General features: G+C 36.9%; 1 protein-coding gene across 1 annotated transcript in view; it reads left to right on the plus strand.

The window, feature by feature from the left end:
* Positions 1 to 5,901: 5,901 nt before the first annotated feature.
* The window catches only part of HNMT (histamine N-methyltransferase), a 41,677-nt gene continuing 20,855 nt past the window's right edge, over positions 5,902 to 26,723 (plus strand). Inside the window, exons 1-3 of the mRNA XM_045868944.3 lie at positions 5,902 to 5,974; positions 6,421 to 6,567; positions 15,356 to 15,408. Of these exons, the coding sequence (XP_045724900.1) occupies positions 6,431 to 6,567; positions 15,356 to 15,408 (190 nt within the window). The 5' untranslated portion in view covers positions 5,902 to 5,974; positions 6,421 to 6,430. The remainder of the gene's footprint in view (positions 5,975 to 6,420; positions 6,568 to 15,355; positions 15,409 to 26,723) is intronic.

Here is a 26,723-nt window from a genome sequence, read left to right on the forward strand (position 1 = left end):
AGAGAGTATATAATGGGCCACTCCTCACAACCTCAGGGCAGTTCTTTCTGTCCATGGGTCCTGTCCCTGTGCTTTAATAAAACCACCATCTTTTTGCACCAAAGATATCTCAGGAATTCTTTCTTGACCGTTTGCTCCCAAACCCCAACATTTTCACATTGTTAGGATTTTGCTATTGTTTCTTTTTCTTTTGTTCGTTTGTTTTTTGGTATAGCAATAAGAATAAAGGGAAATAAACAAAAAGCAGAATCATACCTATAAATATAGAGAACTAACTGATGGCTGCCAGAAGGGAGGGGCGTGGAGGTTGAAAAAATGGGTGAAGGGGACAGGGAGATACAGGCTTCCAGGTATGGCAAGAATAGGTCACAGGAATAAAATGCACACCATAAGTAATATAGTCAATGATATTGTAATAGTGTTTCAGGATTTCTTTTCCTTTGGTGCCCACAGTTCTTGGTCAGGCCGCTTTGAAGAATGAAGAGGTAGACCAGACGAAGAGTGGTGGGCAGCAAAGCAAAGTTTATTGAGGGATAGTACAAAGCTCCTGAAGAGGGAGGGGGCCTGAGAGGGTTGCCATTAGGGTTTCCAAGTCTAGGGGTTTTTATGAGAATGTTGGAGGGCTGTTTTAATCTGATTAAGCCTCCCTGCACCTGTCACCCAATCAGGTTTTTGCCCACCACTCATCTACCTATCAGGTAGTTGTTCATGTGGTAAAGGGTGGAGGGCTCCTTCCATGATGATGTAGAATAACAGGATGGGGTATTTTTCCTTTTAAGGGTAGTTTCCTCTCAGGATGGGGGGCCCTTGTCTCTGTCTGCCTTTCTTGCGACTATCCTCCATTAATAGAGATATACCAGGACAGATGGCAGCTACACTCTGTGATGAACACAGCATAATGTATAAACTTGTCAGATCACTATGTTGTACACCTAAAACTAATGTAACATTGCATGTCAGCTAAACTCAAATAAAAAATTAAAAAATAAATAAATAAAAAAGAATAAACAAGGGAAATCCTTTGCTTTTTGACCTAGCGTGGATAGTACTATATTAATTCGTGGTAGGATGAATACAGAATTACTCTACTTTTTGTTTGTTCCAGAGTTCTCTAACATGGAAAATAAGCAAGTTGAAAAGGTACAAAGTGGTAAGAAGTAGTATATAATTTTTTAAAAAATGGTCCATGGAGTTAAACAACATGAACTTGAATCCAGATTCTTTTCTCATGAGTTATAGATTTTGTACAACTTATTTGTTCTGAGTCTTGCTTGATGATCTCAATCGTTCCATTCCCAGAGGATTAAGAGTATTATGAGATAATGTGTGAAAGGCACTTTGACAGTAACAGCGTAATTTATGATAGGTTAAAGGGGACAGAAGCCCCAAAGAGGTAAGAGAACATCTAAGAATTCTGATTAAGATAATCTTTCAAAGCCCAGAAGAATCACATCCCAATGTATTGAAATAATTTATAAAAGCAATAATGATGTTATTGCCAGTAACCTTTGAGAAGTCATGGCAAATGATAGATTGCTAGACTAATGCCCCAATTTTCAAGAAAGAGGGGAAAAGAGGATTCTTAAAATTTAGTAATTCCAACCAGCCTGCTAGATATTTTAATCCCCAGGGACATTCCAGATTCATTATGGATTATGAAACAGATATTCTATTTGTAATTTTAAAAGGAAGTTGTGATTGCTGAAACCAGCATTTAGTCAAGTGCAAGTCATGCTGAAAGCAACAAGATTTTCCTTTTTTTGGAGGGGCTGAAAGACTAATCAGAGAAATGCCCAAATGCCATAGACATGGTGTATCTGCATTTCAACAGGGCCTGTGACAAAGGTTTCATGAAGCTTTAATATGTTAATGTGTATTATGACTATCAGAGGAATCTATTGAACTTGTTTTTTTGTAAAGCATCTATAACATCTGAAAGAACTTGGGTTGGGCAGAACACTAGGGAAATATTAGTTTAGTCTAACCTGGACAGTAACAATCTGTCTGGCTAGGCAACTTTTGGGATATTGTGTTTATTTCCAGACACCAATTTTTTAAAGAAACCCTGACAAACTAGTCTGTCTAAAGGAGGAAACTAGCATAGTGGATTATGTAAGGCTATATTGGAAATGGTATAACTAGTAACTGTTATGGACCAAGTATTTGTATACTCACCGAATCATATGTTGAAATCTTAACCCCCAGTGTTATGGTATTAGGAGGTGGGGGGCCTTTGGAGAGTGATTAGGTCATGAGCCCTCATGAACCAGAGCAGTGCTCTTATAAAAGAGATTCCAGAGAGCTTTCTTGTCCTTTCTGCCATGTGAAGAGGCAGTAAGAAAATGTCTGTTTAAGAACCAGAAAATGGGCCTTCACCAGATTCTGAATCTGCCAGCACCTTGAGTTTGGACTTCCCAACCTGCAGAATTCTGAGAAATAAATGTCTGCTTTTTAAGCTACTTAGTGCATTTCTGTGATAGCAGTCCAAACAGACTAAGAACTATGAAAGAGATACATTTGGGAGTAGGGCTATCCTATGAGCCAGTTTCAAATTTTTCTTCTTTTTAAAAATTAATTAATTAAATTTTTAAAGATTTTATTTATTTATTTGGCAGAGAGAGAGAGAGCACAAGCAGGGAGAGCAGCAGGCAGAGGGAGAGGAAGAAGCAGGCTCCCCACTGAGCAGAAAGCCCAATGTGGGGCTCAGTCTCAGACCATGACCTGAGTCGAAGGCAGACGCTTAATTGACTGAGCCACCCAGGAGCTCTCAAATTTTTCAATAGGTGTTACATGGGGAGGAAATTAGAATCGTTCCATTTAGATTAAGCAGCCAGAGATGGGAGTACCATGTACAAGTTATAAGGAGGCAGATTTGGGCTGAACACAGAGTTCATGAGAACACTGGTTTGGGGATCTGACAGATTAGAATTAGATTCCCAGTCCTGCCCTTTCCTTGCTAGGCATCCTTGAGCAAAGGACCCAACCTCTTGGGGTGCCTAGGTGGCTCAGTTGTTAATCGTCTGCCTTTGGCTCAGGGTCCTCGGATCCAGCCCCACATCTGGCTTTCTGCTCAGCGGGGAGCCTGCTTCTCCCTCTCCCTCTGCCTGCCGCTCCCCCTGCTTGTGCTATCTGTCAAATAAATAAATAAAATCTTTAAAAAAAGAAAAAAAGGACCCAACCTCTTGGGATCTCAGTTTTCTCATCTGTCATATAGGAAAGCCCACAGAGCTACTGCAAAGTGAAAAATCCTACACTAAGTTAAAAAAGACCCACACAATTCTTGGCACATAATAAGAACTCAATAAGTGGAATTACAGTTTTTTAAATAACGGAATTGCCCAATCATGTAAAGGAGGAAGAATATCTGATGGTGGAGAGTATCTCAATAGTGAAAGTGATCAAGCACAATTTTATCTTTTAAAATAACTGAAAGCCTACTGTGCGCAGTTATGACTCAGTCCCTGTCCTTATTAGCTAGCAATCACATAGGGCCTAGCAGGGGAGAGAAGGCAAGTGCATTAACAAACCATAACACAAGGACAAATGCCATCAAAGCTGTAAGAGGCTCAGAAATTAAGAGCACAGTGCTAAGCCTGTTGAGGGAAATATGGAAGGCTTCATGGAAATGGTAGCATGTGAGGAGTGGGAACATTTTCGGTGGGTGGGGTAAGAGGAGAAGCAGGGCATTACTCACGGAGGGGCTACTGCATGGAGAAGCTGTAGGCAGGAAAGCACAGGGATATATCCAGAGAAGCAGTACAGTTTGAAGGGATGCACTAGCAAGTCTTAAAGGAAAATGAAACACAAGTCTGGATGATTTGGAGTATGGGAGTCAAAGAATGAGCCTCGGACTTAACTTAGGGTACAGTGGAGAGACGGTACACATTTGAGGGGGCAAGAGTGACTTTATCATTACTGTGCTTTAGAAAACTGAGTTTGGCAGTGGCAATACAATTGGCTAGGATCAGTGTGACTCCTGAGACAGGGAGGCCAGGGGCGCCTGGGTGGCTCAGTTCGTTAAGGGACTGCCTTCGGCTCAGGTCATGATCCCAGGGTCCTGGGATGGAGCCCCGCATCAGGCTTCCTGCTCTGCGGGAAGCCTGCTTCTCCCTCTCCCACTCCTCCTGCTTGTGTTCCCTCTCTCGCTGTGTCTCTCTCTGTCAAATAAATAAATAAAATCTTAAAAAAAAAAAAAAAAAGACAGGGAGGCCAGTATGAAAATAGTGCAGTAGGTGAAAAAAAAAGGAGAATCTCAAGTAGTATAGAAGGCATGAGAAGGGGGAAGAAATCGCAAAGGAGACATGAATGAAGAGCAGACTGTTGAGGAAGATTTGGCAAGGGGCCAGGTGATGGTCTCAGGTGAAGAGTGAGTTTTAGTTAACAGTAGATTTTAGTAGGAACTTTTGAAGGTAAGGTCAATGCCGTTTCTTCACGACCGAGTCTCACACAGTATACCCTTACTAAATATTTGTTAAAGTAGATGAATCCGTGAATGAATGATTTGGATTAGATTTAAAGGGAAGGGTGGGAGATGGTAATGAAGAACCAGAAGCTTGTGAGAGTCAGTTTGAGGAAGATGAGGCTGGTTGGAGAGACACGGGAGTTAGGTAGCATATGTCTGTCTGTCTGTCTGTATGTATGTATGTAGTCCTAGAAGCTAAGTTAGGGCCCGTGGGCCAAATCCAGCCCAGCACCTTGTTTCCGTGCAGCCCTTGAGCTAAGAATAACTGTTACATCTTTCAATGACTGGAGAAAATCCAAAGAAGAATATATTTCATGACATGTGAAAATGATATGAAACTTAATTTTCAGTGTCTGTAAATAAAATGGCAACTTTTTTTGTTGTTGTTTTCTTATTACAGAAGGGACTAGCCCGCCCCTTATAGGAGCAGTAAGCATCTGGTAAGCATGGATATGAAAGTTATCTGTAGAATTCTCATTACAACCCCATGAGATTTAATTCATTGTTCCCATTTTACTGATGAGCAAACAGAAGCTTATGTTTCAGCCAATGTCACACAGTTTCACACTATACCCACAGCAATCTGGTTTTCCAGATTTCCCATTTTCTCCTAGGGTAAAGGCACAGCTCTAAGAGTAGTGTGACCATGAAGTGCTTAGAAAAGAGTGTTTCGGAGCGTTGAATGCTTGGAGGACAGTTTTGGAACTGAATGGCTTAGGCAGACACAGTTCTAAGAGATGTATATGAACTAATTCATTAATTCTTATAACTCTTCCATGAGATGGATACTGTTATTAACATCCTATGCTGGAGGAGTGGTTTTCTTTCTTTCTTTCTTTCTTTCTTTTTTTTTTTTTTAAAGATTTTATTAATTTGGAAGAGTGTGAGAGAGAGAGCACAATCAGAGAGGAGGAGAGGGGGGCCAAGGGAGTGGGAGAAGCAGACTCCGTGGCTGAGCAAGGAGCCCAATGTGGGACTAGATCCCAGGACTCTGAGATCATGACCTGAGCAAAGACAGACGCTTAACTGAGGGAGCCACCCAGGCGCCCTGGGAGTGGTCTTCTTTAACACCACTTCCCAGGTAAAAAGTCCAGCATGTAGATATTCTAACACTTTGGGTCTCTTACTGGTGACAACACTGGGCCACCAGAGGCTCGTCCAACCCTAAGTATCTAAGATTCTATGTTCAGAAGCACTTCGGGAATGATTCCTGCTGACTTTTACCCTTTCTCCTGCATTTGTGCCCTGAGAGTCTTCTCTCATTTCCTTCATTGCCCCCCAGGCAGGCTTCTCAGACCTTCTAGTTAAAAGTTCCTCCCTGATAGTTTACGCTAAAGAGACTTCCTTTACAACACAACACAACCAATCAGCGTTCGAAGAGATGCAGTGAATGAGTGTAAAGTTCAAGTACTGAGAAGGGGCAAGGCAAGAAATTCTCCTGTAGAAAGCATGGAGGCAGGCAGAGGACAGTCTTCTGTCAAAGATTTCAGCAGGGGTAGCTTTCTGAAAGTGGTCTGTAGCCTTTTACGTGGGTGTTTATCCCTGTGTTTGTCGCCTTTGGCCCTTAAAGCAGCCGGGGTCCCACTTGGAATTTAAATTTACTGCTAGTTGCTGCTCGCGAAACAGGAAATGATTAGAATCCAGTCTGGTTTTTTGGCTTTCTCAACTTCAGGCGTTAAAAAAACAAGTTTTAGCAGTGGATTTGTTGCTTTGCTTTACCACCTCCCTTTCTTACAAAACAACAATGTAGGGGTTAAAGTAGAGCGCAAAGTCCTGTACAAATGACTGACGTAATGAGATTTGCACAGCCGCCTTCCGTGCCTGTTAAATTCAAAGCAGTTTTTTTTTTTTTTTCGCTGGGGAGGGAGGGTAGAAATTGGTGGCTGTGAGGAGAAAAAATAAGGAACGGGGAAGAAAAGGAGGGGGAAGTTAAAACTTCCTTCTCTGTCTTCCATCAGAAAACCAAACATGGCATCTTCCATGAGGAGCTTGTTTTCTGACCACAACAGATACGTTGAATCTTTTCGGAGGTTTCTCAACAGTTCCACGGAACACCAGTGCATGCAGGAATTCATGGACAAGAAGCTGCCAGGCATAATAGCAAGGTAACACAAAAGGACGTTTTTGTCAGAGAGACAAGCCTCGGGCTCCTTGTGTGCAATGATAGATGGGTCGAGCCCAGCCCTGTGGGCTGCGCGCGGGGATAAGAAGGAGCTACTGATAGCAGCTTTCACCGGGCCCTCCTCGGCCCTCCCCCCCAGCACCCCCCGCCCTTTCTCCTGCGGTGCTTTAGTTAGATGCTCGCTTTCCACGTTCAAAGGCTCCGGTTTGTGCAGTACTCCCAGCTGCGCAGAGATAAGCGTTAACCATTTGAAGGCACACATCCATGTTCATTTGGGAAAAGATACTAAATCTCTGAGCTCAGATTTTTCAGCCCTCCTCCAGATTTTACATTTCAAAAAAGTCCCAAATGCAGAGTCTAGTATTCTTTTCATTAGAATAAAGTATAAATAATTACCAAATACTGTTTGCCCCTGAGGATTGAGGAGTGTGTGCTTCTCAGTTCTCCTAATACACATTTAAATTCACTTCCTTATCCATTCTTTTTTTTTTTAATGTTTTATTTATTTATTCATGAGAGTCAGAGAGAGAGAGAGAGAGAGAGAGAGGCAGGGGCAGAGGGAGAAGCAGGCTCCCCACCTAGCAGGGAGCCCGATGCGGGACTCGATCCCAGGACCCTGGGATCATGACCTGAACCGAAGGCAGAGCTTAACCATCTGAGCCACCGAGGCGCCCCTCCTTATCCATTCTTATAGTTATCACTCTAAAAAAAACAAAACAAAAACAACAACAAAAAAAACCTGTCTTTTCCTTTCAACTTCATATTAGCAGTATGGTTCTTTAAAAAAAAAAGGGGGGGGGGCATTTTCCCATTATCAGTGAAACTCACTAGTTCCTATCCTTCTTGCAGACTTCTTTTTTTGGTGATTAATGTGTTCAATTTGTGCTAGAGCTGATAAGCATTATGAGACTAAAAGATTCCACATGCTAAGGATAATCAAATCACCTATCTGGGGGTGGATTGCTGTAACATACTCTGCTTCAGGAAATAATGATAGAAAACTGGGAAGAAATGACTGACTGTGGGTCCAATTTGCAACAGCAAAGAAAACTGATATTTTATCTTTTGCTGGATTTCTCTATTGTAGGCCTGAAATTCTTTCACTGGGATAGTACCCCTGCCTGATGAAAGCAGGCATTGTTGGATGTGTATGGAATTCTATTTCCCTTTATATTTCTCATGGTTCAGTTTTTAATTTTTTTAAAATAGAGTTATATAATTTATTAATAATTTAAGTATTAGAACAATGATGCCAAAATCAAAGCAGACAGCAAATACAGATAACTTCTTATCTAGGAATTAATAATTTACTTCTGTGGGTCTTTTTGCTCATTTCTAAAATTAAAGGAAATGAGTTAATTTCTGAATTCTTTTGCAATACTAAAGGTCTGTGTTCAGGTTGTAGCTTATCCAGACCCTTGGTTTTCTTCAGCCATCAGTGGTCTGAAGAGGCACCAGGGATGGATTAAACATTATGAATGATGATGACCCCTATCTTCATGGGGTACACAATCTGTTTAGAAATACTGAATGTAGAATTTGTGAAAGACTGAAGAACTTTCAAAAACATAACTAAATTAGCATTGCAGTGGTAAACAAAACAAAACAAAACAAAACAAAACAAAAAAACCCAAACCTGGCTCCTAGCCCTACTCACTCCCATCTCTGACTCCTCCAACTCTTCAGAAGGAACCACTTTCAACATTCTGAAGTATTTTAGTTGTTTCTTATGAAATTTTCTTTCCTAATTCTAAATAACATGTTATTTTTACTGTATTAAAATAGCTAAATAAACATATACATTTCCTCCCCTATCATGTCAGTTTATTTATGTCAAAATTTTCGGTTCAATAATTTGAATGTTTATATTATTTGCCTATGTACATATCATACATAATTGAATGATATGTTATACTACAATCACATTTCCTTTCAGGTACTTTTTGTTTTTCCTAGAGTTAACTATTTTTTTGATTTTAGTTTCTTTTCTTAGTTTTCTATATACCTGTCACTACTTGGACCCCAAGCAGAAGTATTAATCTTCTCTCAATATAGTCCAACAAATCAAGTCATCTGTTAATTTTTCCTCATGGGAACATCTTTTCTGGAGCTCTCTGTTCATCTTTTCTAGTCTGTGGTGATTTGCTGGTGATCTGCCATACAGTTATTGATAAGAGAATTTATTTCACCTTCTAGAAATTTTCTTCCCCTCTCTGCAATATTGAATTCCGATTCTGGATCTCAGGTCATTCTTTTCTTGGTTTCTTTAGACTTTTCTTCTTCTTCTCCTTCTTGTCCTTTAAGAGCTTCCCAAGAAAGAATGCATGAAAAGTAAACTTTTTTGAGATTTTGTATGTTTAAAAGTGCCTTCAATCTGTGGTCATCTTTATTAGATAGTAATTTCTATCCTGAAATGATATTATATTAGAAATTTAAAGGTACTTTTCCATTGTCTTTTAGCAACTAGAATTTCCATTGAGAAATCCAATGTCCTTCAAATTGCTCATGTTTGGCTTGTGAACTTTTTTTGTTTTTGTTTTTCCTACTTAGAAGTTTTAAGGATGTTCTATAGTATTATGAAATTCTAAGAAGAGTTGTGGTGTGGGACTTTTTTACTTTTTTTTTTTTTTTAAGATTTTGTTTATTTGTCAGAGAGAGAGAGAACACAAGCAGGGGGAGTGGCAGGCAGAGAGAGAAGCAGGCTCCCTACTGAGTAGAGAGCCCAAGGTGGGATATGATCCCAGGACCCTGGGATCATGACCTGAGCTGAAGGCAGATGCTTAACCAACTGAGCCACCCAGGCATCCCTTTTTCACACATTTTTGTGGGTAGTCCCTGGGCCATTTCAATCAAGATTCAGATCTTTCATTTCAGGGAAATTTTGGTATTATTCTATCATCCCTTCTCTCTGATTTTCTTTCTGGAAGTTCTATTCATCAAACACCAGACCTCCTGAATTAATTCTCTAATTTTCTTATATATCCAATTTTTACCATTTTATCTTACAGCCCTTCTATTAATTTTTTACTATTATATTTTTAATTTTCAAAAGTGGTCTTTTTTATAGCCTGTTCATGTAATACCTTTTTTATCTATTATAAAAATTTCCTCTGCTCTCTGCATGTTTCTTCTGAGTACTCTTTTTCGGTTTCTTTTGGTCTCTCTTATGTTAGGGGAGCTCCCTAGCTACCTGATGTGATTTGATTGTCCATCCAATCAATAGTGAGACACTAAAACGGTGTTCAGATCCTCTTTGTGTGTGTAAGTGAAGTTTGTTCACTGGGTGTATGAGTGGGTGGCTCACTGTAGCAATTGGATGTGGATTCAGTTGTTTGTTGGGAGATTCTCAAATGTCAATATTGTAAGTTTATTCACCAAGATGGTTTGTTTCCTTGGAGAAACAATCCCCATCTGGAGGTGAGGTGTGGCATGGGGAGAGTTCCAGTATATTGCTGTAAATAATAAACTTTGTTGTTGTTGTTGTTATATGTTATGCATTTAGATCCTGGACTAGAAAATAGTAAGTTTTCAATAATTATTAATCATAATATATGAAGTGAGTTCATAATAGTGTCTAATTCATAGAAAAATTGTGAAGATTCCAAGAGTGAAATCACTTAGCTGTGGCTGGAATAATAACAATTGCTAATATATGTTGAGTACTTGTCATGTGCAGACACATTTCTAAGAGATTTACATGAATTAAATCATTTAATCCCCACAACTGTCCCTTAAACTAGATACTATTACTACAATTCTTTTTTTTTTTTTTAAAGATTTTATTTATTTATTTGAGAGAGAGAATGAGATAGAGACAGCATGAGAGGAGGGAGGGTCAGAGGGAGAAGCAGACTCCCTGCCGAGCAGGGAGCCCGATGCGGGACTCGATCCCGGGACTCCAGGATCATGACCTGAGCCGAAGGCAGTCGCTTAACCAACTGAGCCACCCAGGCGCCCCTATTACTACAATTCTATACAGTAGGTGATATTATTATCCTATTTCATAGGTAATAAAGATGCAGAGAAATTAAATAACTTGCTTAAGGATAATGTACCAGTAGGATAGGACTTCAACCTTGGTGTTGTGCTCCATAGCTTCATTATGCTATCTACAGATATAAAGCAGTTTTAAGAATTAACCAAGAGCATAGATAGGGATGGTTGTATTAGGACTATGATTATGAGTGGGAAGATAATTAGAACAAAGGAAGGCAATTCATTCATCGGTGTCCTTGAATCTATCCTTTCCAGTTTCCTTAAGAACTTGTTTAAATCTATTTTTGTTCTACTACTCTGTCCATTGAAGTTCTCATGAAGTTTTCCTGACCTTAGAGGAAAAGCTTTTAGCTTTTCACCAGAATATGATGCTAGCTGTGGGTTTTTCCTATATGGCCTTTGTTATGTTAAGGTATGTTCCCTTTAAGCCCACTCTGTTGAGAGTTTTTATCATGAATAGATGTTCAATTTTGTCCAATGCTTTTTTGCATCTAATGAGATGATATGATTTTTGTCCTTCATTTTGTTGATGTGGTATATCACATTGATTGATTAGCAGATACTGAATCATCCTTGTATCCCAGTATAAACCCTACTTGATTGTGGTGAATGCTCCTTTTAATGTGTTGTTGAATTTGGTTTGCTAATATTTTGTTGAAAATTTATGTATCTATGTTGGATACTGGTCTGTAATTTTTAAAAAATTTTTTAGTATCTTTATCTCATTTGGTATTAGGGTAATGCTGGCCCCACAGAGTGAATTTGAAAGCATTACTTCCTCTTCCATTTTTTGGAATAGTTTGGGAAGAATAGATATTAATTATTCTTTAAATGTTTGGTAGAATTCTCTTGTGAATCCCTCTAGTCCTGCACTTTAGTTTGTTGGAAGTTTTTGATTACTGATTCAATTTTGTCAATAGTAATCTGCCTCTTCAGATTTTTCTATTTATTCCTGATTCAGTCTTAGAAGATTGTATTTTTCTAGGAATTTATCCATTTCTTCTTTTTCTCAGTGTATAATTTATTGGCATATAATTTTTCATAGTAGTTTCTTATAATCCTTTGTACTTCTGTGGTGTCAGTTGTAACTTCCCTTTCATTTCTGATTTATTTGAGTCCTCTCTCTGCTTTTCTTAATGAATCTGGCTAAAGGTTTATAAGTTAACTTTTCAAAGAACCAGCTCTTGGTTTCACTGATCTTTCCTATTGTTTTTTAAGTCGTTATTTCATTTATTTCCTTTTCGATCTTTATTATTTCCTTCCTACTAACTTTGAGCTTCATTTATCCTTTTTCCAGTCTTTTAGGTGTATGATTAGATTGTTTATGTGATATTTTTCTTGTTTCTTAGGTAGACCTGTATCACTATAAACTTCCCTTTTAGAAATGCATTTGCGGGGCGCCTGGGTGGCTCAGTTGGTTAAGCATCTGCCTTCAGCTCAGGTCATGATCTCAGGGTCCTGGGATCGAGCCCCACATCAGGCTCCCTGCTCAGCGGGAAACCTGCTTCTCCCTCTCTCTCTGCCCCTCCACCTGCTTGTGCTCTCTCTCTCTCAAATAAATAAAATCTTTAAAAAAAAAAAAAAAAGAAATGCATTTGCTGCATCCCAAACATTTTGCACTGCTATGTTTCCATTTTTATTTGTCTCCAGGTATTTTTTTTTTAATTTCCTCTTTGATTTTTTAGTTGACCCATTGGTTTTTTAGTAGCATGCTATTTAGCCTCCATTTGTTTTCTTTTTTTACCTTGTAATTGATTTCTAGTTTCATATTGTTGTGATCTTTTCTGATGTTTGATACAATTTCAATTCTCTTAAGTTTATTGATACAAGTTTGTGGCCTAACATGTGATCTATCTTAGGGAATGTCCATATGCACTTGAAAAAAATGTGTATTCTGCTGTTTTTGAATAGAATGTTCTGTACGTATCTGTTAAGTTCATCTGTTCTGATGTATTATTCAAAGCCACTGTTTGCTTATTAATTTTCTGCCAGGATGATCTATCCATTGATGTAAATGGCATGTAAAGTCCCCTACTATTATTGTGTTACTGTTACTTCTTTATGTCTGATATTTGCTTTATATATTTAGGTGCCTCTATTTTGGGTGAATATTTACAATTGTTGATAATTGTTTTTGTAGTTCTTCTCTCTTTTCTTTTGCTCTTGCTCTATTGCCATGTGATTTGATGACTTTCTTTAGTATAATGCTTGGATTCCTTTCTCTTTATTTTTTGTGTATCTATTAATAGGTTTTTGTTTTGTGGTTACTATGAGGTTCACATATAACATCCTATGTATATAGCAGTCTATATTAAGTTTATGGTTGCTTAAATTCAAACACATTTTAAAATAAAAACATTTTTACTCCCCCCCCCATGTTTTATATATATGATGCCATATTTTACACCTTTTTATTCTGTGTAATCCTTAACTAATTTTGGAGCTAGAATTTATTTCACTACTTTTGTGTTTTATCCTTCATCCTAGCTTTATTTGATTTTTATCAGTGATTTTTTTTTTCCTTTCATAATTTTCTTATTTCTAGTTATGGCTTTTTCTTTTCCACATAAAGAAATCCCTTTAACATTTCTTGTGAATCTGGTTTAGTAGTGATGAACTCCTTTAATTTCTGTTTGTCTGGGAAACTCTTTATTTCTCCTCCAATTCTGAATGTTTATCTTGCAGGTAAAATACTCTTGGTTGTAGGCTTTTTTTTTTTTTTTTTTTTTTCTTTCAGCTTTAAATATATCATGCCACTGTCTTCTGGCCTGGAAAATTTCTGGCGAAAAATCAGTTATAGCCTTATGGGATTTCCCCTGTACGTAACTGCTTTCTTTTCTCTTGCTGCTTTTAAGATTTTCATCTTATCTTTAATTTTTGGCATTTTAATTATTATGTATCTTGGTGTAGACCTCCTCTGGTTCATCTTGTTTGGGGCTCTCTGTGACTCCTGGAACTGCTTCCTCCCACAGGTTGGTGAAGTTTTCAGCAATTATTTCTTCAAGTAAATTTTCTTCCCCTTCTTTTCCTTCTGGCACCCCTGTAATACAAATGTTAGTACACTTGATGTACAGATGTCCCTTAACCTATCCTCATTTTTTTGAAAATTCTTTTTTCTTTTTGCTGTTCAGCCTGGGTGCTTTCCACTATCCTGACCTCCAGATTGCTGATCTCTTCTTCTGCATCCTCTAATGTGCTGTTGATTCCCTCTAGTATATTTTTCATTTCAGTTATTGTATTCTTTAGCTTTGATTGGTTCTTTTTTACATTTACTGTCTCTTCACTGAAGTTCTCATGAAGTTCACCCACTCTTCTTCCAAATCTGGTGAGCATCTTTATAAACATTACTCTCATTTTTGCATCAGGTACCTTGCTTATCTGTTTTATTTAGTTCTTTTTCTGATTTTTGTCTTGTTCTTTTGTTTGGAACATATTCCCATGTCTTCTAGTTTTATATGACTCTCTGTTTATTTCTATGCATTAGTTGGTCAGCTATATCTCATGGTCTTGAAAGTTGTGGTCTTATGTAGAAGGCATCTTGTGGGGCTCAGTAGAGCAATGCCCCCATTTGCCAGAACCAGGTGCTCCAGGGGTGTCCCTTGTGTGAGCAAGCAGTAGACGGAGAGTGTCAGCATTGTCTCCTACCAGCATCCAGCTTGCCAGACTGAGAAAGGGCAAGAAAAATGATGCCTGCCAGCACTTCCATTCCTGGAGAAAGCTTCTATAGATCCCTGCCCCTCCAGCACAAATCCCAAGATTAGTCAATCAATTTCCTCCCTACATGTCCAGGTACTTTTCAAACTTCTGTCTCTGTACTGGGTCTCTGATTGAGTGATATTGTGTGCTGGCCTTTTAAGAACAGTCTCTGTTTCCTAGAGCCTGGCTCTCCTGGAGTTATTTCCTGCTGATTTTCAAAGCCAGATGTTATGAAGGTTTGTCTTCCTGGTACAGGTTCCTATAACAGGGGGTGCCTCAGGTGGGCTTCACCCCCTTACTCCTTAGGAAGTTTCTCCATGCTTTTGAGATCCCTCCAGCCTGTAGTTGCCATGCTGGGGGTTTGCTTCCTACCACATCTCTACCCCTCTTACCTTTCTCGATATGGCTTCTTTATGTCTTTAGGTGTGGAATATCTGTTCTGCTAGTCTTCAGGTTGTTTTCAGGGTGAGTTGCATTATATGTCACTGTGGCCTCAGTATGTCTGTGGGAGGAGATAAGTTCAGGGTCCTCCTACTCTCCCATCTTTCTCTTCTCTTAATACTGAGCTTTATTATCTCACATTTTAACTTGAGAGTAAAGTAGTGTTTTATTCATTTTTGTATCCCCAATGCTAAATACAGACACATAATAAATGTTTAATAAACATTTGTTCATTGAAAGGAAGTTAGCAAGAAAGAAGGAAGGCAGATATACAGCGTGAATCACTTTAGCCTTCCTCCCATCTATAACGGGTGGCTTATTAGATCACTAGACTCAAAGACCCACTTTATTTGTTTTTGTTCTCCAAACAATCTATAAACAAATGGCATTTCCTATCTCTGAAATGTTTATAGTGCTGTTTCTAAAAGTCTCCCAGTTGAAAATCATTAATGAGTGGAACCTATTTTCTAAAGATTTCTAAACACAACAGTGTAACTACTGACATGAGTGTGACTTTTCATGTTGGCCTAGTGTTTGTTCATTATAATTTTAGTTTGTTCTCTTCAACTAGACTTGATAATCAGATTTTACAAAGCACATAGCATATTTTTCTTAAACTACATAATTTTTTTTTTCAGGATTGGTGATAGAAAATCAGAAATTAAGATTCTAAGCATTGGCGGAGGTGCAGGTATGAATAACACATTTTTAAAATTTGTATTTCACTCCAAACATCATGCTGTTTGATGGCAATATTGTTCATTCTTTAAGATAACTATTTTTCTTTGTTCTTGGAAGAGACTGGCTAATTAAAACTGGTAAGAGTAGTTATCAATTCAACTAAGATTAAGGGCCCCCATAGTTTTATAACACTTAAGACTTAAGCCTTCATTAGTATCTGAAATATGGATAAGATGTAGCTTTTTATTTATTTATTTTAAGATTTTATTTATTTGACAGGGAGAGAGAGTGAGAGAGAGAGAGAGAGCACAAGCATGAGCAGGGGGAGCTGGAGAGGGAGAAGCAGGCTCCCCACTGAGCAGGGAGCCCAATTCAGAGCTCAGTCCCAGAACCCTGGAATCATGACCTGAGCTGAAGGTAGATGCTTAACTGACTGAGCCACCCAGCTGCCCCGATGTGGCTTTTTAATACTTTTTTATAAATGGAAAAACACATAGAGTAATTTTAAGGATAACTTTTATCCAAAATCATTTAAATGTTCACAGTAAAGGAAAATTTCATAAGCTTGTGCCACCCAAGTGTGGTCCACGGACTGCTTGCTGGTTTGCAAACTGTTAATGGTTGGAGGAGATAAGAAGCATCCACTGGAATGCAAATCAGTGCACAGTTCCCTTCACTGAGAAACTAGAGATAATGGCGGAAAATATGTTTAATTACATAGTTAATTTATACTCTTGTGGCCCCACTCTTTGAGTTGCACTGGCCAAAACAGTTCCCTTCCTCTGATTCAGTTCCCAAACTGCCCTCCAACACACTCCCAAATCAACTTTTATAAGCACTTCATGGTCTCACTACTCTTAGAGCTGTTCTTGTATCCTAGGAGAAAATGGGAAATCTGAAAAGGCAGACTGATGCGGGTGTAGTTTCTGACTCTGCCATTAGAATGTGAAAATGTGTGACCTTGGCTGGAATATAAGCTTCTGTTTGCTCATCAGTAAAATGGAAACAATGAATTATATCTCATAGGGTTGTAGTGAGAACTATACAGATAATGTTTATATCATACTTAGCATATTGTTACTGCTCCTGTAAGGTACAGGCTGGTCCCTTCTTCAAAAATAAAACAAAAAATTTCATCTGCAGACTTTACCTTATATCAAACTTCTGAGTAGTGTTTGTTTTAAGTTGCTAATCACCTGGAGATCTGAGTTAGTATATTAATATGTAAAATATAATCATATATATTATTTATATATTTATACCTTTCTTTCTTTCATTATTTCTTTTGATTAAGTGATGGCTTAGTATTGGTTACCTCCTGGTAACAAGTAGACACTACACTACAACTTGTTATATAGTGTCAAGTGGTAATCTCAAGTATAAGTCCTCTAGTGACACATGAATGAGTTAAATTGTGACCCATGTGAACACAAAGATAGCTAAGAGCCCTCTAATGGAATAGAATCACTTGTTTTTAATGTAATCATTTGTTCATTTTTCATACAATATACTGTGATATGATGTAATAAGGGCTAACTATTTAAAATAATTTTTATTTATTATCATCTTCCACCAAGAAAAGAGAAACCAGCAAGGACAAATAATGAAGGATACTGTCATGAACAATATTATAGAGATTGTTTAAGCAAAAATACCCTGTCATTGCTTACTGATATTCTAAGTCCTAAGGATTATAAAAGTAAATTCATTTAACCAAGACCGTCCTTTCCAGTGAGTTTTGCATATGAGTTTCAGGCACCCAACAGGTAATGAGTCTATCATTTGATAGTGTCACTTGTGCTTGGACAAGAAGAGAAGCCCTGCAAGGAAAAGTAATTAAAAACAATCTCTATCATGGCTAAGTTAATTGACCTTTTAATATAAAGTTAATTGAATTTCTAATGTAAATTTATCCAGATGCTTATAAGCTATCTAGAGAAAGGAACATTTGGCCTGCACAGTGATTCCTTACATAAAGGTGCACATAGGAGCTAATATAGAGAACTTATCAAAACAAAGGAAGCAACACTTGGAATTTTTCTGACTGAGCTCTAACACTGTATTAATAACAGGCTCTGCCTTGGGGAGAATATGGATGCCCTTTAAGGTTACTCTTCATAAGAGATTGATCAGAAATATAAGAACTCCAAGGGAAATTCAAGCTATAGATAATTAGCATTCTCTGCTCAAGTAAGTAAGCTATATGAAATAAAAATTGATTTATTTAAAATTCCTAGGTCTACATGTTTCTGGAATGAAAAAGCAGTGCTTTATAGCATTTAGTTAGTTTAAGTGCTCACATACCAACTGGGACATGCTTATCTGATAACATGTCATTGCCTAACTGCAAGCACTGGGCAGAAGAACAATATATTACTATACAATGAGGAACTTCCTATCTTTTAGAGAAATGGTCTCCCCACATGTTCTACAATCTATAGCATACCTGAGAGTTTTGCATTATCCTGTGACTTCAGTATCCTTTCAAGTCAGTCACTGAACTCCAATCCATGGCAAACAAGGCCATTGGCCCTGTCTAATACTTGTGCTCAACTCCTATAATGTATCTTACAAGGTTCTACTTCCTTCTTAGCTTATAGACCTCTCTGGTTTCACTGTGTAAATGTCCTCTTCCTGGTTGCCCAGATACCTGCAGATCATTTTCTGCATATCTTTAGTGCAAATATTTTCTCTGCATTCATATTGGTGCTACCACTTCTCCCCACTACAATGAAAAAACAAATAAAAGCAAAGAAACTAAAAACCTCTCTAAATGAAATTGCTGCTTTTATCACTTAATGCTCATATTCTTTGTCAGCCTATTTCATGTCCTTTTCAGAAACATGAGCAGGGGGTTACCTATACACACTTTCTGTCTTCTGCTTCTCTTCTGTAGAGGTTGGTGATTGTGTGGAGAGATTCCACTATTTAAGAGAGAATGTAAAGTTTTTGAAAAGGATGTTTGGAAATTCAGTTCAGAAGCTGAGCAATTATTAGGGCTCTGAGCAGTTCAAAAGAGAGGAAACTCATGGCAAACTTTTTAATGACATCTTTAATCTACCACATTAATAAAATACAATTGATAAATAGCACTGCTTTCCATAGATTATATGTTTAATGTTAGGAAAATGTATGAAATAAATATGTGAACCCAAAAATTAAGGAGAGGAAATCAAGAGAAAAATATCATGTAGCTTTTATAGAGCCCAAATTGGGAAGTGTAAAGTTGCATGTGTTTGTGCTTTAGTGGAACACAAAGCAACTGGAATTGCTTTTATTCAAGGTCTTGAAGTACTCATACCATGTTCATTTCAGCAGTTGTTTTTAGGTATTGAGAACAATTGCATTGTATTCTAAGTGTCATAGAATATGCTTTTTGGTTCATCCTCAATACTGATGCTTGAACCACCCAATGGGGTTTCATTATTATTTGATTCTTAATGAATATCGTCTTTATGCTAGATAGTACATAAAGAAAAAAAAAAGAACATATTCTTTTTGGTAAAGGAGAATGCTAGTAATTTACACTGCATGCATTTATGCCTGGAAAAATATTCCAGAAGGCAGTAATAAGCAATGTGTTCTCCTTGCTCTGGGCTCTGCTTAAAGGGGAACCTGCTATACTGCTCAGTTCTTATGTTCAAATGCCAGAGAGTTTTATAAGGATTAGACAAGATGATAACTCAAATAATCTCATTTTATCCAGCTTTCTACTTCTATTTTTATTAACCTTTTGTGTACTGACTCAATTGCCATAACATATATAATGGTATATATGTTTACTGATAATTTTTTAAGATTTTTTTAGAGAGAGAGAGAGAGAGTTGGGGGAAGGGTAGAGGGAGAGAGAAAATCCTCAAGCAGACTCCTTGCTAAGCACAGAGCCCCACACAAAGCTCGATCCCAGGACCCTGAGATCATGAACTGAGCCAAAATCAAGAGTCAGATGCTTAACCAACTGAGCCACCCAGGTGCCACTATAGATGCTATTTAGTCAACTGAAGCAACTCACATATGAAATACAGGTAGTATGAATCTCTCATGACATCTTTTTGGTAATAATTTTGCTGACATATGTTAAGAGCAATTAGGTGGTTTTCTTGTGCTGCAACACATAGACATCGGCATTCCTACTGAGATTAAAAAATAGAAAAGCGTTTAGAAACCATCTCATTTTACAGATAAGAAACCTGAGAACCACCAAGGCAGAACAAAAGCCAGGTCTCTTGACTTTAGTCCAGTTCAACAGACTGTATGAAACAAATATAAAAGTTAATTATTGACTTGGAAAAGGAGATATTAGGTACTTAGTAATAAGCAGCTATTTGAAAATTTAATCTTTTAGATTATTAATTCTGTCTCTGTTCATAATGACATGTTAAGGTGACACAGAAGTTTTATTTTCTAAGCTAGTTGGATAGAAGTGAAGCAAGTATAATTAGGGCAGTGACAGAAAGAGCCAGTGTGTCAATTTTAGAAGCCAGGAGGTAGTAGGAAGCAAAGGTTAATGTTTTTCAGTGGTCCAGAGTAAGCCAACAGTTTATATCAGCAAATTGGGAATGACTGGGGAAATACAGAGAATTAGGGGATTTTTGGGGGGGGGGACCCAGAGAAAAATAAAAATTGAATGTGCTTATTCCCATCTTCAGATATTTCCTGTTGATCAAACTAGAGAATATTTACCCCTAAAGAACCAATGGTTGTAATAGAGAAAGATTTCTTGAGTCAGTATTACAATTTACTGATCAAACTTGTCCAGAAATGAAAGCACACATCTTGAGAGATAAGGTGTTATCTGTGACTCTAGGAGTAAGCATAGGCTTGAAAAGTACTTTTCAGCCATGCTGTGGAAAGGACTTAGGCCCTAATTTCTTGGATGTTGGGGCCATTAAAGGTGCTTTTGGTCCAGAAAATCTACGGTTTCATGAGTAACCTTCTAGAAAGAGGTAGGCATTTCTCCAGAGTGGTATGGCTAACACAATGTTTGGCTATATTGAGGAAGTGGAATTTAAATGGGACTTCTAGACATGCAGGTAATTTTTAATCTGTATTCTAGTTGCTTATAACTTGAAATGAATAAGTACTATTTTACTCATGTGCAGCATGCTAGCAGTTACTCTATGATATGGACTCTACTGATTCACTAATTTTTAGAATTTAGGACTGTCTGCTTTGAGTAATCATAGTTTGGGGCCTCAGATAACAAGTTTTGTTAAAGACATTCATAACCCTATTATTAAAAATACATATAATTTTAACAAAATAGTTTACCCCTTTGTATTGTATTTAAAACTTTCAAGTGAAATGGAAGTATTATTAACAACAAATACATTACCAATTTGAAGCAAGCATAATGCTACAACATTGGAATCACTGTCATTAAAACTAGAGTAAACAAGATAGTTTTGGGTAATTCAATAAGGCTTGAAACAGGAAAACAGGATAATGAGCAGAGTGAAGACAAAACTACCATTATTTGTAGATTAAATGACTGTATACTTAGAAAAGCAAATAAGCTCAGTTGTGCAGCCTTAGAATTCATAAGAATGTAGTAATGGTCTGATATAGGTAAAACAGATAAAAAGCAATGTGATAGATCCACGTTCTTTTATTGTTAACATATGAGTTTTTTTATTCAGTTTTGAGTATCTACAATGTGCTTGGAAGTCCTTAACATGTGGTTATCTTCAATTCTGCTGAAGGAAAACTTTGTATCTTGTCAGTTCCTATGACAGTTTGGGACAGTCTCTTAATTAGTGAATAGGCTTCCACTTGACATTTACTACTGAATAAAACTTTGTGATTTAATGTAGACACTCATGCAACCCTGGTGTAGAGGGTCTGTTCTCATCTTCATTTTGCAGATGGTGGACCTAATAAAGGGCCTTGGGGATTATACAGATTGGGGTCAATGCCCAGGGTCTTCTGTAGCTTTGTCTCCATTAACAATAACTGATAGAAGTGATGAAAAATATTTGATTAGCTAATAATTATATTTAATATGAAAATAAGCAAACTATTGGAAGAAAAGTTCAAATTTTCACTGAGAACAATTTGAGAAGATATAAAAAGCCAATATATAATACTAATGAGATTACAGTAATATGGAAGCTTTCATGTACAAAAGCTTGTACAAAAATTTTCCTGAAAGTAATGTATCAAAAAAAGTTCTGATATTCATCAAATACACAAAGACCTGTTCATGCTGGCCATAAAAATATTGACATACTTAATACACAGCCACTCCCCTGCTGTTCCACCACAGCCCCAGCTGCTGCTTCAGCCCCTCTTCATGGACTCCTGGACATGCCTGCTCCCACCCCATACCCCTGGCTTCCTGCCCCCCATCTCCAATTGCTCCAGCAATTAGACTGATCTTGCCCAACGAGGAGGCCTCTAAGAATGTGCTACAATTCTTCAACCTGCATCCTTTCTCAGCATCTGGCACCCTTGTCCTTAGGCCTTGTCTTTTGTTTTGTTTTATTTTTAAAACAACCAAAGACCAAGGGGCTTATTCTAACCATTAATTCTGGTTCTTGGAATTAATCTGAAAAAAATCAAGATTTTTGCACAAAAAGTCATGGTTTGTTGTCAGGTTCTTCATAATAGAAAAAAATTAACTATATATCAACTAACTACATATAAAATTATATTTACATATAAATACATATTCATATATATTTATACATTTATATTACATTTATATTATAGTATCAAAGATTATAATTAAAACAAGTATTCCATTTCAGAGAATATAGTGTTGCTGCCATAAATAACGCATTTAAGTACACATTTTGACATATTCATGGTTTAACTCTCAAGTAAGAAAATCAAAATAATTCATATACATAATGATCTCTCCTGGGTAGACTAAAGGAAATTATTTGTTTGAAAGTAAAAAAAGAAGAGCTTAGAAGGAAATAAGCCAAAATGTTAACTTTTGTTTTCTCTGGTAGTGAGCTATTTATTTGATTTCTACTTCATATCTTTATCTATTTCTCAAGTTTTATACAGTATTTATTTTATAACCAGGGACAGGAAGAATAAACCGAGTTAAAACTATAATCTTATGGTTGATGAGAGATGATGGTAAAGAGTAGACTCCTTGACTTCTGACAGCAACTTTAGCTATGTGGCCGATGCCCATAGCACTGCTTCCACATATATGTTTTTTGGGACACTCCTTTGGCCATTTCTGACTCTCTGGTAACAGCATTATACCTGTATAAATATTTTAAGAACCACGTAATCTGTGTTATAGCTTAGCAGAGTTTTTTTTCAGAGCACACAGATTCTCCCATGCCTGATCCAAGTACATGTTAGCCATTATGATGAGGGTGATGGTGGTCAAAAGGATGGTGGCTATCCACTGTCTCTTCCTTGAGACATTTGGAAATATTGTTTCTTTCTTTTTATTCCATGAGGATAGCAGGTCCTCAGATTCTATTCATACAAGGGTATAAATGACTGATAATTTTCCTCAACAAGGAAATTTGTGTTTTAATGATTATTAATGTTGCAGGCTCATATAAGAACCTGTGAAGGTTATTTGAGAGACAGAGAGGCATGAGAGAGCATGCATGCATGCCAATGTTGATGAAATCACACCATCTACATGATTATCTTGGACTACCTTAGCCAATTCAAGTAGTTTCATCTTATAAGTTCTGTCTTTGGGCATGAGGAAGGAAAGTTAAGAGAAAGTTAGCACTTCATTAAGGGTAAATCAATATAACTTTTGAACATTACAATATTGTATTGATAGAATTTACTTCTTTCTATGTATGTGTTTGTATGTATGTAGCAGTCAAGTATCTATGTGTTTAAAATTTATAAATTAAAAGTTAAGGCAAAATTCAGTCTTTTATGTGAATTGTCTATCAAATATCTCTACATTTCAGTGTTCAGCATCTTTTGGGACATTTTCTCTAAGTTGTACTTCATACAACATTTTGGTAGCATGGCTCTTCTTAGGCCTCCTGCAGTTGCAAAGTATTAGGCAGTTTTGTTCCTGGGCTAACAGCCAGAAGACACATGAAAGCAAATGGCAATGCCCTTTTGACTCAGAATTTATAATTCCCTTCTTGAGACCCTACAGCTATTTTAATATTCTATCTCATATTTCTATACAGAATTGCCTGAATACTGAGGCACACAGGGAAAGAGAGAGATGGGGAGGGAGAGGGAGAGAGGGGGAGAGAGAGAGAGAGAGAGAGAGAGAGAGAGAGGGAGAGAGAGAGGGAGAGAGAGAGAGAGAGAGATGAGGTAATCTTGTCAAGAATCTTCTATCTTTCCCACTGCAGCTCAACATCAGATTGCTCTTGCTCTGGTTGCAAACCCATAGCTGAAATTATTTTTCATCACTAAGTACAGAGCTATCTGGGTAATTTTTCTCCCTACAATTTTTTTTGTGTGTATGTGCCTGATATTCTAGTAGAGAGAACAAGGAAGATAATAATCTTAATGCAACATGTAATAGAATAAAATTTTTCCTGCTGATACTCTAAAGAATTCACATACATTTCAATATGAGAAATGAAGCAAGAATAGAAGGAAATCAAATGGCAAGCTATATCTCCAGTCTTTAATCCTCCATTTTCTTGACCTGCATATTTTCTCATTTTGAGAAACCCCAGGGTTCTCAAGCTGGGATTTGTGTTTCATTTGATGGAGGATAAGTCAGAAGAACAAGCCGGATAATACAAATACATGATGAGTGCTCTTATAAGTTATCATTTTATTATGGAGCTGTCCATTTAGAAGGGCAAAATTCATTCCCTCATTCCCAATCTCCTTAAACTTTCTCTTAAATGTCACTTTTTTACGTGAAGCCTACTTGACCATCCATTTGAAAATCACAAACTCCCCTCCATGGCTTCCCCTTGATCCTTTTGCCTTGATTTTCTCCATGAGACTTATCACCATCCATAACAGTTGAATGTTTTTGTCTGTATTATTCATTGCTTTATCTCTAGTGATTAGGACATGGCATTTAGTAGGTGCTCAAAAATATTCATTGAGTTAATGTATAATAGCTTCAATTTATTGAGCAATTACTATATAATTATGAACTGAAGTACAAGATCTCCATATAGTGCCTCTGACCTTTACAATAGCATAGACCACATTATCCCTAATTTACAGATATGTACTTTAAAAGGCAGAGATATTAATACATTTGTATAAGATAATTCTGGCAAATACTAAATTTGAGCTCAGTTTTGTCTATCCATAACCTCTAAGTTTTCCTTTTCATATATTTTTTTCTATTTTTAATCAGCTGACCTTGGATTTCAAGCAAGAATGCAACATTCCTCTGACATCTCATTAGATATACCATTGAAGTTCAGGGAGTGGAGAAAGGTTTTCTAGAAGATGAGATCCCCCTTTCCTTGTTTTTGAACTTTTCATAAGTTCCACATCTTGATTTCATATGAGCCATATTTTAAATGCATCATGCCTATATTTAGAGGGATGATGCATTTAAAATATAGCTCATATGAAATCAAGATATTACAACCACAAAAATAAAGATTCAACATAGCCCCAAAGAGACATGAAAAGTCATTTTATAGTTGTGGCTGATTTGAGGAATGGGGTGGTACAAAGGAAGGCAATTTGCAAGAAGGGGGATTTTAAGAATTCGGTTTTCATTTAACTTTGTAGCTCAAGATCAGCATATTTTGTTTGACAGAAAATAACACAGAAAGAAGGAGAGAAGGGGGCAGAAAATTTATGCAAAGAAATAATAACTGAAAACACCCCTAATTTGGGAAAGGAAACATATTCAGATCCAAGAGCATAGAGAAATTCCATCAAAATCAACAAAGGCAGATCCATACCAAGATATATTGTAATTAAATTGGCAAAATATAATGATAAGGGAAAAAATTTAAAAGCAGCAAGACCAAAGAAGACAATAACATGCAAAGGAAAACCCATAAGGCTAGGAGGAAATTTTTCAATAGAAACTCAACAAGCCAGAAGGGAGTGGCATGATATAGTCACAGTGCTGAATGGGAAAATCTTCAGCCAAGAACAAAGAGTTTCCTAGACAAGAACTAAAGGAGTTCATGACCACTAAATCAGCCTGCAAGAAATATTAAAAGGGACTTTGAGTAGAAAGAGGAGACCAAAAGTGACAGTATAAATGTAGAAAACACAAAAGTAGTAAAAATGGATATTTCTGTAAAAAATTTGTCAAGTAACTCACAAAGTAAAAGGATGCAAACTATGGCAACATATACTTACAACATGGGGAGTAAAAGGGTAAAGAATGGGTTCAAACTTAAATGACCATCAACTTAATGTAGATTGCTATATGCAGAAGAGGTTATATGCAAACCTAATGGTAACCATATATTAAAAACCACTAATAAATATGTAAGGAGTAAAGAGAAAGAAATCCAAATATATCACTAAAGAAAATCAGCACACCATGAAAGAGAGAAAGACAAGAAAGGATCAGAGGATATATTCAGAAACAACCACAAAACAAATAAAATGACAATAAATACATACCTATCAATAATTATTTTGAATGTAAATGGAATAAATGCTCTAATCAAAAGATGTAGGGTGACAAAATGGACAAAAAAATAAGACACATCTATATGCTGCCTATAAGTGACTCATTTTAGACCTAAAGACACCTGCAGATTGAAAATGAGGGATTTATCATGCAAATGAATGTCAAAAGAAAGCCAGAGTAGCAATACTTATATCAGACAAATTAGACTTGGAAACAAAGACTCTAACAAGAGACAAAGACACTATATAATAATAAAGGGGACAATCCAACAAAAAGATATAACAATTGTAAATATTTATGCACCCAATATAGGAGCACCATATACATAAAACAGTTAATAACAAATACAAAGGAACAATCAATAATAGAATAATAGTAGGGGACTTTCATACCCCACTTACATCAATGGACACATCATCTAAACAGAAGATCAACAAGGAAACAATGGTTTTGAATGACACACTGGAACGGATGGATTTAACAGATATATTCAGGACATTCCATCCTAAAACAGCAGAATACACATTCTTTCCAATGCACATGGAATATTCTCCAGAATAGATCACATATTAGGCTACAAAACACGCCTCAAAAAATTCAAGAAGATCAAAGTCATTCTACTCATTTTTATTTTCTGACCACAACACTATGAAACTAGAAGTCAACCTCAAGAAAAAGTTTGGAAAGACCACAAATACATGGAGGTTAAATAACATGCTACTAAACAATGAATGGGTCAACCAGGAAATCAAGGAAGAAATAAAAAAGTACATGGAAACAAATGAAAATGAAAA

The sequence above is a fragment of the Mirounga angustirostris genome, unplaced genomic scaffold, assembly GCF_029215605.1.
Source record: "Mirounga angustirostris isolate CCGP_5_RB_7025 unplaced genomic scaffold, mMirAng1.0.hap1 SCAF_3, whole genome shotgun sequence".
In the NCBI taxonomy this organism is placed as follows: domain Eukaryota; kingdom Metazoa; phylum Chordata; class Mammalia; order Carnivora; family Phocidae; genus Mirounga; species Mirounga angustirostris.